At 33.4% G+C, this 17,021-nt stretch overlaps 3 protein-coding genes across 3 annotated transcripts; all 3 read left to right on the top strand.

Moving 5' to 3' along the window:
- Nucleotides 1–1,520: 1,520 nt before the first annotated feature.
- Nucleotides 1,521–5,005, top strand: LOC135129903 (sodium-coupled monocarboxylate transporter 1-like). The gene is made up of 8 exons (XM_064057170.1): nt 1,521–1,687; nt 1,735–2,012; nt 2,070–2,146; nt 2,202–2,286; nt 2,336–2,476; nt 2,561–2,679; nt 2,957–3,077; nt 4,761–5,005. The coding sequence occupies exons 1-8, from the start codon at nt 1,521–1,523 to the stop codon at nt 5,003–5,005; spliced, it is 1,233 nt and encodes a 410-aa protein (XP_063913240.1).
- A 1,744-nt stretch (nt 5,006–6,749) lies between these two features.
- Nucleotides 6,750–10,480, top strand: LOC135129904 (cytochrome P450 4C1-like). The gene is made up of 12 exons (XM_064057171.1): nt 6,750–6,846; nt 6,956–7,099; nt 7,213–7,396; nt 7,785–7,876; nt 7,945–8,076; nt 8,130–8,330; nt 8,382–8,566; nt 8,628–9,002; nt 9,054–9,122; nt 9,220–9,391; nt 9,457–9,630; nt 10,274–10,480. The coding sequence occupies exons 1-12, from the start codon at nt 6,750–6,752 to the stop codon at nt 10,432–10,434; spliced, it is 1,986 nt and encodes a 661-aa protein (XP_063913241.1). The 3' UTR covers nt 10,435–10,480.
- Nucleotides 10,481–13,586: 3,106 nt separating this feature from the next.
- Nucleotides 13,587–15,095, top strand: LOC135129905 (sodium-coupled monocarboxylate transporter 2-like). The gene is made up of 7 exons (XM_064057172.1): nt 13,587–13,690; nt 13,741–13,881; nt 13,931–14,149; nt 14,199–14,292; nt 14,362–14,469; nt 14,524–14,765; nt 14,824–15,095. The coding sequence occupies exons 1-7, from the start codon at nt 13,587–13,589 to the stop codon at nt 15,002–15,004; spliced, it is 1,089 nt and encodes a 362-aa protein (XP_063913242.1). The 3' UTR covers nt 15,005–15,095.
- Nucleotides 15,096–17,021: the final 1,926 nt, after the last annotated feature.

Genomic DNA, 17,021 nt, shown 5'->3' on the forward strand with positions numbered 1-17,021 from the left:
ATATATTAAATTGGAGTACCCTAAACCATTTGAATATTAATAAAACTAAGTGTTATGTTATGTCATTTACTAGAAATGAATACAAAGTAAATTATCACTATAGCATAGATGATGTTATCTTGAATAGACCTAATGTCGTCAATGATCTTGGGGTAACATTTGACGCTAAATTATCGTTTTCATGTCATATAAGAAAAATTTCAGATGATGCGTATAAATATCTAGGTTTCGTTATTCGTAACTCCAAATCATTTAATGACACCTCCACAATCATGACACTCTATATCGCCTTTGTTCGCAGTAAAATTGAATATGCATCTACAATCTGGTCTCCATGCTATAAAATATATTGTTCAGATCTTGAAAAGATTCAAAGACGCTTTTTGAAGTTTTGTGCATTCTTCGTAGATGGTTTTTATCCTATTCGTAACTTTCCACAGGACCTGCTACTATCTCGTTTCGCTTTACAAAGTCTTTCTATCAGAAGATCCATGCAAGCATCGGTAATTTTATTTAAAATAATACAAAATATAGTTGAATGTAAATATATTTTGAATCAAATTTCTCTACATACACCTAGAATCAACTGCCGGTATCATCATATTTTTCAGCCACTTCGTGCTAGAACTAATATGCTTATGTTTTCGCCTCTAAATCAGATGATACTAAGCTACTGCAGCGTTGAGAAAGATGTTGATATTTTTAACTGCAAGCTGAATCAATTAAAAAGATGTTTTCATAAATGACAACACAAAGAGGTTAAACACCAACACTGGTACCTAATAGAAAATTATTCATGGTTTCATTACATTTTAAGAGTGTACATAATGGTACTTATTGTATTTTATAATTATTATCTGAGCTCACCTAACTGGGACTTGCAGTAGTATAGCTGCAATTGTGCTTAAACTGATGAAATCAATATACATGTTTTAACTTGGCTTGTAATTGGGTTTTAAAAAACCTGTTAGCCAATGTACAATAATAATAATATATTTTATCCTGTACTGAAATTTGCTTAGGGTTCCATTATTCCAATACTTACCGTGTATAACCTAGGTATATATCCGTCATTATATTGATTCATGTGTGAACAAAAAAAATATTACTTGTAAAACATCATTTTTCTCTAACTACTGAATAATTCTCTGAAATTTCGAATTAAACGAAACTACGATTACAAAGAAAACAAAAACCGACGACAGTTTTCTCAGCGAAATTGTAAATATATACGTACCATCATCAAATTTTGGAGTAGAGAAACAGAAAAATATGGTTTTTTAATCTAACTATGATTAACGTCTTGGTGTCCACACTCCAGTTCGTTGAGGCATAAACTTCACAGAACGCATTTGAATTATTGTCGCGTTGAGTTCATACTTTGTCAACGATAACATTTTTATTGTAATTTTTTATGACACTTGTACTTACACTTGTTGTTTATCAAATTTATTAAAATACACTATTCAAACTAGTAAAACAGAACAGAAAGTTTAAGTCTATTTGCCAAACAAGACACGATGTTCTACTGGTACGACTATTTTCTGGTATTCTTTGTACTTGTTACAAGCGTGTTGATTGGTATTTATTTTGGTTGTTTTGGAACTAAACAGTCAACTGTTAAAGAGTACCTTTCCGCAGGAAAACAAATGAAAGTTTTTCCCATAGCTCTGTCGGTAACAGTCAGGTACGACATTCACTTTTTCTGCTCACACTTACATTACATTGTTTTAGTCACTTTTCTGGAATTACTCTAATTGCAGTTCCAGCAGATGTTTACAAGTATGGAGCATTCTATGTGTTCACATGCTTATCTGCTGTTCTTTTGGTTATTGCTGCTATGTATGTTTATTACCCTGTATTGTTTAAAGGCGACTATAATAGTATTTATGAATACTTGGAAGTAAGGTTTAATCGTAAAATCAGATTGCTTAGTTCTTTTTTGTACATTTTGTACGAAAATCTTCTGCTTCCTGTAATCGTTTATACTCCAGCACTAGCACTGTCAGTTGGTAGGTGAAAAATTTCGTAATGAAGGTACAGAATTATAACCAAAATATTAGTTACAGGAATTAGTGTACAGTTGATAGTCTTGTTAATATGTGGTACATGCGTGTTTTATACAGCTGTTGGAGGTTTACGAACAGTAATTTGGACAGACATTTTTCAATTTGTCGTAGTTATGGTCGCTTTTTTAACAGTTTGTGGCGAAGGAATTATCTCAGCGGGAGGTATTTTATCAGTTTGGAATAAATCAGTATCCGGAAAACGACTTGATATTTTTGAGTACTGTTCTCCTACCATGATTGCTTTTTTTTAACAAATAATTTTGTAGTTTCGACCCAGACCCCACAAAAAAAGACTCGTTCTGGATATGTACAGTGGGTCTTGCAGTTCGATCTTTGTTTTACATATGTTTATCTCAATCGAGTGTCCAAAAATTTAAGAGTCTTTCAACCCTTCGTCGCTGTAGATGGTATGGCAATTTTTGTTTTGTCCATGTTGTATTTTTTGTAAATGTGTAGGTCCCTTTCACTGTCTGGCCTGTGTTGGTGTGTAGTTAACATATGTGCAATTTCTGTTGGTTTAATAATATATGCTAACTACTACAACTGCGATCCTGTAATGGACAAAAAGATTACAAAGAATGACCAAATTGTAGCTTACTATGTAGAACAAGTTGCAAACAAAATTTCAGGTATCTCTGGGTTATTTATGGCTGCACTACTGAGTTCCGCAATAAGGTTATAACAAGATGTTTATTGACTTAAAAAATTATTCCTGTATTTTTAGTACCTTATCGTCAAGTTTAAATTCGTTATCGGGTGTTATTTATAACGACTTTGTCAGAAACTTTTCAAAAAAATCATTTACTGAGAGAACAAATGTAACAATTATGAAAGTTATTATAATTATCGAGGGAATTTGGTGCACTTCTATGGTTTTTGTTATTCAGTACTTGGGTGAAATTCTGCCTTTAGCCGTTGCTATTACAGGATTAATAGATGGACCATCGTTGGGATTATATATTTTGGGAATATGCTTTCCACAAGTAGACTCCACGGTTACTGAATTCTGTACGTATTTATTATCGGGTTGAAAAACTTTTATTTTTAGAGCGCCTTCTACGGGACAATTGGAGGTGTGATTTTTGTATCTGCAATCTATTTTCCCTCTATATATTATAAACAAAAACAAGTGTTCGTATATCCCGCTAAGGAACTCAGAGTCAGTGGCTGCAATGTTACCGATGACACATTTTCCATGCCTTCCAAATATTCGAGTTCTTTTCATAAAAATTTTTCCAGCAACAGTTACAATGTCGATGGGCTGGATGTTGTTAATTCGACAACGAAATTGTAAATATAACATCACCATTACTTATTTATTTGTATTACCTGTTTATATTTTTAGGGATGAATTCAGTGCGAATCAACCATTTTTCTTTTTTCGAATTTCTTATGCCTACTACTGTTTGGTGGGAGCTCTCGTAACTATAATTTTGGGATTAATTATAACATATATTAGAAAGTGTAAAACAAAATCACGCGATGATCACGCACGACCAGCAAACCTACCGTTGCTGGTAAAATAATTAGTACACACAAAATTTTTCGTTATATTTTGATCAATAAACAAACGATAAATCAAAGCGTTTTAATAATATATCAAAACTTTATCCATCTCTCTAAAAATCTATTTTTGTGAAGTTGTCAATTTATAATATGGAACAATTATGTTTATATATTTCAAGTCACCCTGTATAAGCAAATTTAAAATTATGAATGCAATTTTAAGCTACAAGTATAGACTGATCTTATTGTGTACATTTTAGGTGGGATTTATTCGGCAAAATTTTGAGATGACGTAATCAATTTTTTTGGGGTTGATAAACAGATATATTTTGATTAAAAAGTTACCAAGAAACTACTAAACGGAACTTTTCTATGTCGATGCTAAATTTCGTTTTTAAAGTTGCCTTCAACATGGAATATTCTGGCCATAACGATGCTGGACACAATTTTTGGGACTGTAAAATACATTTTAAAAATGCTAAAAAATCTTAGATGATAAATGATAGATGAGCATAAACCCAGAATAATACCCTTTTCTCACGTCCATCGTTTAAAAGCCACGTACACCTTCTCATAAGGGTTTTTTGATTTGGGGGCCAAAAATTTTGTGCGCAGCCTTAAGAAACATTTTGCCTCACTAAATATCTCCTGATAAAATATGTTAATAATAGACGATTTCGGATAAAATAAGCTTCAGTGTTAGAAAACATTTTGAAGATAACACGGTGTTTTATAGTTGAAAGAACTAGGCCCCATCAAAACCTTCGGTCGCTCGGATTTAAACTAGGATCTACCCCTTTAAAGTACCTATAAAATACCTAGTTGTCTTAACAGCTGTACCTAAAAATTAAACCCACTGATATTTCTAATTTCAAGTATTCTCCTTATTTAAGATCGTGTGGTATTGGGAGATGTTTTTTTAGTTATAAAAAAGAAAACATTTTTCTGTCGAAAATTTAGAAAAACATCTCATTTGTCATATAAATTTTAACGAAGATTAGGATCACTGATTATATGTAACACTCGTCACTTACTATTAAGAATAAGATAGTTAATGTGCGCCGATTAATAAACCCAGCGCGTCGTATTATTATCTCCAATGTCTGCCCGTTCATTCCTCACCAAGTTCTTGAAAACTTCATCAAGTAGTTTGGACTTAAACAGTTTCACAAATTCGTTGATCAGGGCCAGTGTACAAAATGCGAAATATGCTCATGTTCTCAGTTTTCGTCGTGAGGTGTACATACAAACAGATGATGCTATTGAGCTTACCCTCGTCCAAAGTTTTAAAGTTTGATAACACCAATTATCGTATTTTTTTTACGTATGGTGACGTTTGTTTCAAATGTAAGACCGTCGGCCACTATGCGAGTGGTTGTCCAAAGGCTGTTCAGACTCCTGCGGTTGTACACCCATCTCTTACAGGGTAACGAGCCTCTGTTGAGGTTGAAGATGACTATTCTGAGTCCAACGAAATGGATCTCTCAACTTGTAGTAGTCTTTCTAACACTAACTTAAAGAAACGTAAGCAAGGTGAGTCTACTGACAGTTTAACTCCCACAAAATTTAATTAGTAACACTGACGGGTACCCTTTAGGCTTTGAACAGATTGTTGAATTTTTGGGGAAACCCAAGGGTACACCTGATATTCTAGACCTAATACGAACATATACTAACGATACGGAGGGTGTAATTAATTTATTATATGACATATACGGAGTTGTCGAACACAAAAGCATCAAAAATAAATGTCGAAAAATGCAGAGAAGGATCACGAAGACTCTTGTTAACACCCGGGATAATTTTCAAGATGATCGGCTCCCTGACCATTAATTGAACCATAAAATAAACCAATAGATCTCAGCTCAATTTAAACAATACATATAATGAATTTTGTGCCTTTCTCAAGGAAGGGTTAGTGGCTCTAAGAGGTTATACACTGTTTCGGAAAGATCGTGTACGAAAAAAAGGTGTTGGGGTACGTATTTATTTTTTCAATATGCCTAACATATCATGCCCTGTAGACCCTTCGCGACCTAATAATCCTTCCTCACAACTTTTAGTGGATTTACTTATTAACAGTCATTTCCACCAATATGTATCACAGCCTACTAGATATCGTGTCAACCAAACTCCTTCCACTCTTGATCTTGTCATTTCTTCCGATGATAATTCTCTCACTAACTTAGAATATGCTAGTCTAATTGGTATTTCAGATCATATAATGCTGAAGGTTAACCTGTAAATTTGCTTCATTCCTTATAAGAGGACTGTCTCAATTAAGAGGGCAAGTAGTGATTATAAAGCAATAGGTCAAGATCTGGCCAAAACAGATTGTCAGCTCTTATTAAGTAACATTCCAAAAACTGGAATGTCTTTAAAAATATTTTGTATGATACCATTGAACGTAATACCGTAACGATTAGTGTCAAAAATTTTCTGCCAGGAAACCTTAGATTAACGGTAGAACTTTACAATTAGTTAGAAAAAACGTACCCTATGACGAAAGTTCAAAAAGTCAGGTCCTGATCAAATTTCACCATTAGTTTTTAAGGAAAAATGTGCAGAAGTTCTCAGTAGCAATCATCGCTTTATTTGGCACTGGATTGGCGTACGCCCATCGTTCGACCCATTTTCAAGAATGGGGACAAACTTGATGCAAGCAATTACAGACCACTTCAATTGTTGTCAAAGTTATGAAGTCAGTAATTTACGATCAAATGATTAAATTTCTGTTGGATAATTGTTTAATCCCATCGGAGAAATATAGATTTCTGCCAGGGACATCTATACAGACAAATCTTCTTTGTTGCTTGTCCGAGTGAACTAAAGGACTGGATGTGGGAAACACAATCAATGTTTTATATCTTGACTTCTCTAAGGCCTTGGACAGAGTTTCACGATATCGTTTTCTGTTGAAACTGAGACACCTCGGCATAAGAGGTAATCTGTTAGCATGGATTGAGGGATTTCTTTTAAACCGCACATTCCAAGTTAAAGTGGGAAAGTCTCTGCGTCAGCGGGTGCAGGTATTACGTGGAGTTCCACAGGGTTCAGTTCTGGGTCCTCTGTTTTTCTTAGTTTATACTGATGATTTGAAAAATGTTATAAAGTCGTCGTTTGTTATGTATGCAAACGACATAAAGTTGTATACCTAACATAAGTAGTAATAGTATGAATCTCATGGAAGATCTTAGTGACATATTGAAATGGTCCCGGGACTGGTTGTTTCCTCTTAACAAGGACAAGTGTAACGCTCTTTATCTAGGTGGTAAAAACCCTAAACTGCCTATTATATTACTGGCAAAGTATTGGACAAATCGGATTGTTCCAGAAATCTAGGCATTTTAGTAACGTATAATCTATCTTGGTCGTGTCAGATGTTAAAAAAGTTAACACAATGTTATTCCTTCTCAGTAAAGGCTTCTCCAAAGCTAGTCCTATTCTGTATGGTAAGTTGTATAAAACGGTTGTGAACCCATATTGGAGTTCGCCAACACTATATGGGCGTCTGTTTTACCGAGGTATATTGCATTGTTGGAGTCAGTTCAGCGTAAAGCAACGAGAATCTCGTTCGGCAGAGTTCGTCGGCAATACCCTAACAGACTTGCACTGATGAGGTTAACGAGTTTGCCAGAAAGACGTATAAGAGGCGACTTAATAACAACCTCAACTACCAACGGGCATTGTCTGAAGTTGCCTAAAGATAACTTCCTTACAACTCCCAGACAGTACTTTTTAGTCAGTAGAGTTTTTGCACTTTGGAATTTGTTGCCTGAAAGCGTTATTGATTCGCAATCAACAAAAGAGTTTAAAATAAGGTATGACGCACATCGATCTTAAACCCACTGTAACTCCATAATTTAATTACGATCATTCCATTCAAAGCGCGGGTATAACAGGCTTCGGCCTCTGCCCGATCGCAAACACTAATAATAATAATATAAAATAATAAAATAAATGTGGATCTTCAAGAAAACCAGACGTTGCGTAAAATTTATTTTTCCCAAAACTTGCCTAAAGCGCATATTTTGCCATTTTTCGGGCCTAAATCCCCCGTCCTTATCGCTTATTTTAGGACTTATTTGGGCGTTTTTTAGCATAAAATCCGCTCTTTACACTTATGTGTTACTTCGCTGGGAAAGAATTAGCATGGTAGATTGGACTCGCATATACTTAGTTGAACTGGAAAATTTATAACATTGGTAGTCTAGAGTCGATGTCCATACCTACCTTAATAGAAGTTTTTATTCTCCGCATGACATACGTGTCGTATTCACATTGCGGGCAATTTTTCAGCAGTTCGTTGTATTTTTCTTAAATTTTGATTCCATTTAAGCAATGACCACATTCGTTGCCATAATTACAGCTATGTGCATTGTAGTGTTAGTGCTGTGGTTAGCTCGTCAGTTTAACAAAAATAAAAAATATTACAAAAATATTCCAGGACCACTACCGCTCCCGATTGTAGGTAATGCGTTAGAATTCGGTTCGACAACAAGTAAATGCGTATCTATCTGTTATGTTACACAAGGTAAAAGATTTTTATTTTAGAACTATTACACACCTTACACAAGTATGAGAAAAAGTATGGAGAAATATACAAAATACAAATCGGTCCAATACGTAATTTCGTAATAGTATCTGACTACAAATTTGTTGAATATATTTTGAGTAGTATGAAACTGTTAACTAAATCCCAGAGTTATGATTTCTTAAGACCTTGGTTAGGAACCGGTTTGCTGACTAGTGATGGTATCATCCTCTATTTTTTTTATGTAAATACTTCAGTTACTAATTTCATAGGGACAAAATGGAAAAAACATAGGAAACTTTTAACGTGGGCGTTTCATTTCCAAATTTTAAAGGAGTCTATTGGAGTATTTGAAACATGTAGTACAAAGTTAGTGGAAAAATTACAAACAGAAACTGGAAATACGGCTGTTGATGTTTATCACTACGTAACGTTATGTACTTTGGACATAATTTGCGATAAATATTTCAATGCAAGCTGAGTATCAAACTAATTGACATTTTTTAAATCACTTGTCAGAAAGTACAATGGGAGTGACCATAAACGCTCAAGATGATGACCAGTCTGAATATGTCCAAAGCGTTAAAGCTATGACACGCATTATTATCGAAAGAGCTTTCTCTCCATTGCAGATGTACGATTTCTTATATCCTTTGACCAGAAACTATTACACACAAAGAAAAGCTTTGAACATTTTACACGATAAATCTTACACTGTTATTAAACAAAAATTACAAAAGTTGCAAAATAAAGAAGCCAGTGCGACCCAGGATGATGACTGTGATATTAAGAACCGAAAATCTTTTTTGGATATACTTTTGAACGCACGAGTGGATGGAAGACCTCTAACTCAGGAAGAAATAAGAGAAGAAGTAGATACTTTTATGTTTGAAGCAAGTAATTAACGATACATATTTGGCAAATAAAAAAATATATAATTATAGGGACACGACACTACAGCATCAGCAATAAGCTTTACATTGTTTTGTTTAGCAAGTCATGAAAGCATCCAGGTAATAGTGAATAAAATAATTGCTTCATAAAACAAATTTTAACAATTGCTGGTTAATACATTTTTATTTCTATATTATTTAGTCTGTTCTGTTTTAGGAAAAGGTATTTAACGAACAACAGAAAATATTTAATTGTAAACACGACTCTACTACTACGTATGACGATTTACAAAACATGAAATATTTGGAGCTCGTCATTAAAGAAAGTTTGAGATTGTATCCATCGGTGCCTGTGTATTCCAGAAACCTATGTGACGAATTAAAATATGGTATGATGATTTTAGGCAGTTGTTATAAAGAATTGCGTAAATAGGTATCTTTTTCTTTTCCGCAGATGGTACTACCTTTCCTAGAGGAGTCACATTGTTAATATTTGCCTACGGCATTCACAGGAATTCCAAGTATTTTAAAAACCCTGAAATGTTTAATCCTGACAGATTTGCGGATATTGATGGAAAATTGCCTTATGCCTATATACCATTTAGTGCAGGACCTAGGAACTGTATTGGTAAGCAACAGATCTATAACATATGCAAGGTCTACATACTCTAGACATATATATTTTCATAACATAATAAAATGCAACAATGTTGACAAAAGAAAAATAAAAAACACACAATAAACATTCATGATGCCAGAAAGCAAAACAAATAAAAATGCAAATAAGTAAGTAACATTATTAAAACAAGTATACAGGGTGTTTTACAATTACACGCTCAAAGAAAAATCGGAAACTGGTTTCAAAAGGTAGATGGCGGTAACAAGAAAAAGTTTTAATAAAAGTCTTTTTGTTTTCGAGATGAAATTGATTGAAAATTCTATTAAAATGAATTGTGAGTTACTGATTGCAAAGGTATCTTGGTTGTTAAGTAACATTCGTCAGAGCTATGTACAGTTTAGGATGTTTTTAGACAAATGTAGGCCACGTAAATCTAGTAATTTGGTTGGCTACCAAACTTGTATATGCAAAGATCCGTAATCAAAAATGAAATACATCAGGTTAGGTTAAGTTGTTTTCAATGTAAGGTTAATCTGTCAAAAACATTGTTGCCAGTAAGTTCACACTTTGTATTTTCCATATAATTAAAGTTGAAATTCACATTTATATACTTCAAAATATATCAAAAATTGTATCACTCGTATTTTTGTAGGTCAAAAGTTCGCGATGTTGGAAATGAAATGCACCATTTCGAAAATCCTTCGGAAATTTAAGTTAAAGCCTGCCACTCCACGACACACTTTGGTGTTGGCCGCAGAGTCAGTGTTGAAGTCAGCAAATGGTGTAAAAATAAGTTTAGATTTAAGGCAGTGAATATTTTTAATATTAAAGTACCGAGTGTTTATTAATGATTGAAGTAAATTTTTGGGTTGGTAATTTTGAATTCTTGGCAACAGTGGTGACATGTTAGTTTACAGTTGTCCAATGATAAGATAGTAGCTACTGAACTGGTGTCTAAAATTAGGATTTGACGTCATCAAATTTTAGATTTGTTACCAACCTGACAAAAAAATCACAAACATTAGTAGTCATTCGGTATTTGTAATGAGGGTGGTATTTTGTCTACACACTGGGTAATTGTTGTTGAGGGGAATTTTATAGCGTATGTAAGTAATTCTGCATATATTAAATTTATAATAAAATAAATGTGTCAGTTATTTATTGTTGTTTACCTTTTCAGAAATTTCACTGCCATTTATTACCGAAAAAAATATTTACAAAGTGATTTTTATGTACATTAATGTATCTATACTAAGAACTAACGTTTGATATTTATGAGCTTACGTTTTACTGATATACCTAAATGTTCAATAAATAACTGCTATGGTAATTAATTAGATAATGAATGATAACTTGGATGAAATTTGAGTTGTTGTTGAAGCAACCATATTATTTTTCTTCCTTTTTGAAGTGGTCCCTAATTTTTTTAATCTTCACAGGAATGTTAGTTAACTATGTGGTGATATTTCATCTCTTGAAAGCGTTCTCCAAAAATTAAGAACATATCAAATATTTCACCGTTAGTGCTCACAGTTGACAATAAAATTACATATTGTAAAGATGAAAATTAACTACTAGGTAATTATGTCTGTACATTTTAGAAGAATAAATCTATAAAAACAGTTACATATGAGCTATATATTTTATGCCGCACTGAAGTTTGGTTAGAGAACCGCTATTCTAATACTTACCCTGTATTACCTATATGTCTGTCATTATTTTGATTCCTGTGTGAACAATAAAAAAATGCTACTTGTAAAACCTCACTTTTCTATAAACTACATAATTCTCTGGAATGTTGATTAAAAAGAACCTACGATTACAAAAAAAAACAAGAACAGAAGACTGCAAAATTTTAAATACCATCATCAAATTTTGGAGTACAGAAACAGAAAAAATATGTTTTTTTTTAGTTTAACTATGATTAACGTTTTGGTATTCACACGACAGTTCTTTGATACGTACATTTCGCCGAACACATTTGAATTATTGTTGCGTTGATTTCACACTTTATCAACGTTAACATTTTTAATGTAAGTTTTTATGACACTTGTACTTACACTTGTTTTTTATAAAATTGATTAAAATAAACTATTAAAACTAGTAAAACAGAACAGAAAGTTTAAACCTATTTGCCCAACAAGACACGATGTTCTACTGGTACGACTAGTTTTTGGTATTCTTTGTCCTTGTTACAAGCGTGTTGATTGGTATTTATTTTGGTTGTTTTGGTACTAAACAGTCAAGTGTTAAAGAATACCTTTCCGGAGGAAAACAAATGAAAATTTTTCCCATAGCTCTATCGGTAACAGTCAGGTACGACATTTACTTTTTCTGCACACACCTCCGTCAGATTATTTTAGTCACTTTTCTGGTATTACCCTAATTGCAGTTCCAGCAGATGTTTATAAGTATGGAGCTTTCTATGTGTTCACATGCTTAGCTGCTGTCTTTTTCGTTATTGCTGCAATGTATGTTTATTATCCTGTATTGTTTAAAGGCAACTATAGCAGGGGCGGCTCATGACTTGAAAAATTGATGAGGCACAGCACAAAACGCTCTAAAATATAAATAAATCAAGTTTACTTAAATATTTTCTATTTAGTCAAATAAACAAATTTGTAAACTCATTTAACTGTCCACAAAGAACCAACGTGAAGGTGTAAGGAGGTCTTGCAAGGAAAGGATGAGAATGACAGGACAAAAGGAAAGGGAAGCGTGGTCAGAAAAAACTAAGATAACTTCTAACAAAAAACAAAATTAAAATAAACTTTAAAGGAAACATATCGAAAAAGATCAAATACAACATAAAATAAAGCTAATTTGATTTATAACAAAAAACAAAATGAAAAAAATATAAAATATAAATACGGATTTATTTTAAATTTTTTTTTATGGATCAATTAACGATTTACTCAAATCAGGAACCGGCGGTTTTAATTCCTTAACTACATACAATTTATCATCATACGTGAAAGTAGAAAAAACAGAACTGCCATTGTCATTTAACGTTAGTAGAGAAAAATTCCGATTTACTCGTAATCTTAAATAACGATTACCGAAATCAAATTATGACAAGCACAAAGCACTAACGCGACCCACGCAAACGTAGGCACTTTTAAGACAAAATTCTGTTACCGAAACTTTGAATCAATTTATACACACACAGATTTGTGGCAAAATAATCAACGGCCTAATTTTGAATACTCCTGCGAATGCAGACTGCATTGCAATCGCACGTTCCCCGCGCGCAAATAATATAGTTGTCCATCTCTTTTGCAAGCACGGAAATGAGGCTAGCCTCAATTTTGTCTTTTTTCAACTCATACCGCTTATAAGTGTATTGCAGGTTGCTTGCCTATTAACGACATGATTTCTATATATGCTGTAGAGGCAAGCTTCGAGTCGGCCTCATTCGCGTCACAAAATACATGTTGTGCCGAGTGTTTAAGCGCGCTGTTTAATTAAGGGAGCAACGAGTACCTACCGAGATAAAAATAAGAATATAATTTTCTATATTTATTTTTAAAATTTTAGAAAAAAGACACAAATTATTGGCCGAAATGTGTCCGTATAAAATAATAAAAATCCTAATAAGGCGTAAAATTCATTGGTGGGGCACTGCCTCACCTGCCTCATAGGACAAGCCGCCCCTGAACTATAGTAGTATTTATGAATACTTGGAAGTAAGGTTTAATCGTAAAATCAGATTGTTGAGTTCTTTTATGTACATTTTGTTCGAAAATCTGTTACTTCCTGTATTCGTTTATACCCCAGCATTAGCACTGTCAGTTGGTAGGTGAAAATTTTCGTAATGAAGGTACAGAATTATAACCAAAATATTAGTTACAGGAAATAGTGTACATTTGATAGTCTTGTTAATATGTGGTACATGCGTATTTTATACAGCTGTTGGAGGTTTACGAACAGTGATCTGGACAGACATTTTTCAATTTGTCGTAGTTATGATCGGTTTTTTAACAGTCTGTAGCGAAGGAATTAACTCAGCTGGAGGTATTTCATCCGTTTGGAACAAATCAGTATCCGGAAAACGGCTTGATATTTTTGAGTACTATCCTCTTTCAATGATTGTTGTTTTTAACACAATTAATTTTGTAGTTTCGACCCAGACCCAACAAAAAAAGACTCGTTCTGGATATGTACGGTGGGTCTTGGAGTTCGATCTTTGTTTTACATTTGTTTATCTCAATCGAGCGTCCAAAAATATATGAGTCTTTCAACCCTTCGTCGCTGTAGATGGTATGACAATTTTTGTTTTGTTCATCTTGTATTTTGTGTAAATATGTAGGTCCCTTTCACTGTCTGGCGTGTGTTGGTGTATAGTTAACATATGTGCTATTTCTGTTGGTTTAATAATATATGCTAACTACTACAACTGCGAACCTGTAATGGACAAAAAGATTGGAAAGAATGACCAAATTGTAGCTTACTATGTAGAACAAGTTGCAAAAAAAAGATCAGGTATCTCTGGGTTATTTATGGCCGCACTATTAAGTTCTGCAATAAGGTTACAGCAAGATGTTTACTAACTTAAAAAATTGCTTGTGTATTTTTAGTACCTTATCGTCAAGTTTAAATTCGTTATCTGGTGTTATTTATAACGACTTTCTCAGAAATTTTTCAAAGAAATCATTTACTGACAAAACCAATGTAACAATTATGAAAGTTATTATAATTATTGAGGGAATTTGGTGCACTTCTATGGTTTTTGTTATTCAGTATTTGGGTGAAATTCTGCCTTTAGCCGTTGCTATTACAGGATTAATAGATGGACCGTCGTTGGGACTATATACCTTGGGAATATGCTTCCCACAAGTAGACTCTACGGTTACTGAAGCCAATACCCATATCTTTTATCCATATAAAAAGTTTTATTTTTAGAGCGCCTTCTACGGAACAATTGGAGGTGTGATTTTCGTATCTGCTATCTATTTTCCTTCAATGTATTATAAACAAAAACAAGTGATCGTGTATCCCGCTAAGGAACTCATTGTCACTGGCTGCAATGTTACCCATGAGACATTTTCCATAACTTCAAAATACTCGAATCCTTTTCATGAAAATTTTACCAGCAACAGCTACAACGTCGATGGGCTAAATGTTGTTAATTCGACAAGGAAATTGTAAGTAATATCACCATTGCTTATTTGCTTGTGATATATATTGTATATATTTTTTTAGAGATGATTTCAATGCGAATCAACCATTTTTCTTTTTTCGAATCTCTTATGCCTACTACTGCTTGCTGGGAGCTCTTGCAACTATAATTTTGGGATTAATTATAACATATATTAGAAAGTGTAAAACGAAATCTCCCGTTGATCAAGCACGACCAGCAAGCCTACCTTTGCTGGAAAAATAATTGCCGCACGCAAAATTTTTCGTCACATTTTAATATAAAAGCGAAGGATAAATCAAAACGTTTTAATAATTTGTTAACACCATCGATCGAAAACACCATAAAAAATGTCTTGTGTAAATCCCTTTTTATATATTTGCCAATTTATATTAATGCATTTGTATTACTTATTATTATTTACCTTGACAATGAAGCTCCACTTGATTCAGTTTGGGAATATTAACAGGACTAGTTACATTAATTTCAAAAAACTCGAAAGTGTAATTGGTTTTTTGCACTGACGTTTAAGTTCATTCAGAAACTCATATAGTTCTAACAAATTTCTGACTATTTGTCTAGTGTTTGTATGTTATTCCTTCTAAATATCAGTGGCGGCTCGTGACCTTTTGAAATGGGGGGACACAATTTAATTGACGAGTTAAATATGAAGATATAAAACAGATTGTTATTACCAATTAGTAGACGAAATTATGTGACGGAAATAAATATAAAAATACATTCAATAAAAGTAAAAAATGATTTCTCCATGTACCTTTTTGCCTTCGGTTAAAATTTTACGTTCATGGCATCTAAAAGTTCATTTTGAACAGTTTTAGGCGTTTCTTTAAAAACCATTGCTTTTTTCAAATGATTGATAAAGCAGAGGCCAATTCAGCCGTAAAATCAATCAGACCTCAAAATATACCTGAATTTTGTTGATTCTCTACTTTCGTCATGTCCACTTAAAGCAAGTTCAAACACTCTTTGTCGACCCTTGCGTTATGTGCCCGAATATTATTAATATAGGCGGTGTGTAATTGTTTCCCAATGTCTGTATTACCGAGAAGATTATACAAGAATATTTATCATACGTGTTCGCGCAGAATGAAAATTAAAACCCGCGATAGTAACTCAATCCTGCAGAGCACAATTGGAATGGGTCCGCAGTTCAGTTGTTTTTTGTTTCCATGGCAGCGGTGTAAACAAAACATCTAAATCAGCCATGATTCTCGGTCTCTGTGCCCGGCTTTTATCAGCATTTTATCAGAAATAACATATCATATATCCAAGACACGTCTTTAGATGTATGTGGTTGTAAGTTTTGATACATTTTATACAAGTGGAGAGAGATAAAAAAAAGAGTTTTGAAAATTACTATTTTACTATGTCCAGTGTGGTTGTTGACGTTGCAATTTTCGGGGGGGCACGTGCCCTTGTGCGCCCCGGCACCAGGCGCCCCTGTTAAATATTCTATTTAGTGATTGGGCTGTATTTCATACCTACCTTAGTCTTATTTTTTTCCTTTTGCATATGTGGTCTGTCTTAAATAGTTGATTTGAAGTATTAGATGATTATTGTAGATATTGAAAATTTTTTCAAATATAAACCTTGATCATTCATCCTCCCGGAAAAATTGATGACGTTTTCTCAAATATCGTTAACCAAATTATACTCAGAATATGCAGCTAGTGGTGTTCCTCGATCTGCATTTTAATAATCTAACCTATTTTTAACTATACGTATACGTGTTCCAAAAAAGTCTATACCTATGTATAATTGATCCTAAAAATAAACGATTTATTCTTGAAAAAGTTTATGGTACAGAAATCAACTTCGTATTTTTCGCTGCTTGTATGCTACAAATTTTCATTCTTGTCTCTTGTAGATTTATTTTTTTTTTAGGATTGGCTTCGGTTTATCCTGTTTTCAAGCTGCCTAGAGAGAACCATGCTCGAAACTATAGAAGCCGATTATTTGCATTTTCCCCTTTTTTAATTTAATCCTCGTCTTCTTCTACCTAGAGCAATGAAACTGAAATATGTTTCTCTCCATAATTTCTTGTATTCTTTCCTATTCTGTGTTAGCCTTGAGGCCCATGCCACTGATTGTTCTTATTTTGGCAACTTTTCTCAATTATTCTTTCCAAGTTTATCACAACCTCCGAACCTCCCTCTTCTTCTTTTCGAAAGTTCTTTTACTTTATATACCTGTTATATTTTTGGAATTCAGTACCGAATCATATGGATGACATAATTTTTTT

The sequence above is a fragment of the Zophobas morio genome, unplaced genomic scaffold, assembly GCF_036711695.1.
Source record: "Zophobas morio isolate AGI-343-1 ecotype UQ-CSIRO unplaced genomic scaffold, CSIRO_AGI_Zmor_V1 ptg000017l, whole genome shotgun sequence".
NCBI lineage: Eukaryota > Metazoa > Arthropoda > Insecta > Coleoptera > Tenebrionidae > Zophobas > Zophobas morio.

What these genes read in the sequence shown, in the direction of transcription:
- LOC135129903 (XM_064057170.1), top strand. Translation starts at nt 1,521, where the DNA reads ATGTTCTACTGGTACGACTATTTTCTGGTATTCTTTGTACTTGTTACA. An exon ending in AAACGACTTGATATTTTTGA is followed by an intron (nt 2,287 to 2,335) that starts GTACTGTTCTCC and finishes ATAATTTTGTAG; the next exon opens with TTTCGACCCAGACCCCACAA. An exon ending in TAGCTTACTATGTAGAACAA is followed by an intron (nt 2,680 to 2,956) that starts GTTGCAAACAAA and finishes TTTGTTATTCAG; the next exon opens with TACTTGGGTGAAATTCTGCC.
- LOC135129904 (XM_064057171.1), top strand. Translation starts at nt 6,750, where the DNA reads ATGAATCTCATGGAAGATCTTAGTGACATATTGAAATGGTCCCGGGAC. An exon ending in TGGGCGTCTGTTTTACCGAG is followed by an intron (nt 7,100 to 7,212) that starts GTATATTGCATT and finishes CGAGTTTGCCAG; the next exon opens with AAAGACGTATAAGAGGCGAC. An exon ending in AGGACCTAGGAACTGTATTG is followed by an intron (nt 9,631 to 10,273) that starts GTAAGCAACAGA and finishes GTATTTTTGTAG; the next exon opens with GTCAAAAGTTCGCGATGTTG.
- LOC135129905 (XM_064057172.1), top strand. Translation starts at nt 13,587, where the DNA reads ATGATCGGTTTTTTAACAGTCTGTAGCGAAGGAATTAACTCAGCTGGA. An exon ending in ACCCTTCGTCGCTGTAGATG is followed by an intron (nt 13,882 to 13,930) that starts GTATGACAATTT and finishes GTAAATATGTAG; the next exon opens with GTCCCTTTCACTGTCTGGCG. An exon ending in CATTTACTGACAAAACCAAT is followed by an intron (nt 14,293 to 14,361) that starts GTAACAATTATG and finishes TTTGTTATTCAG; the next exon opens with TATTTGGGTGAAATTCTGCC.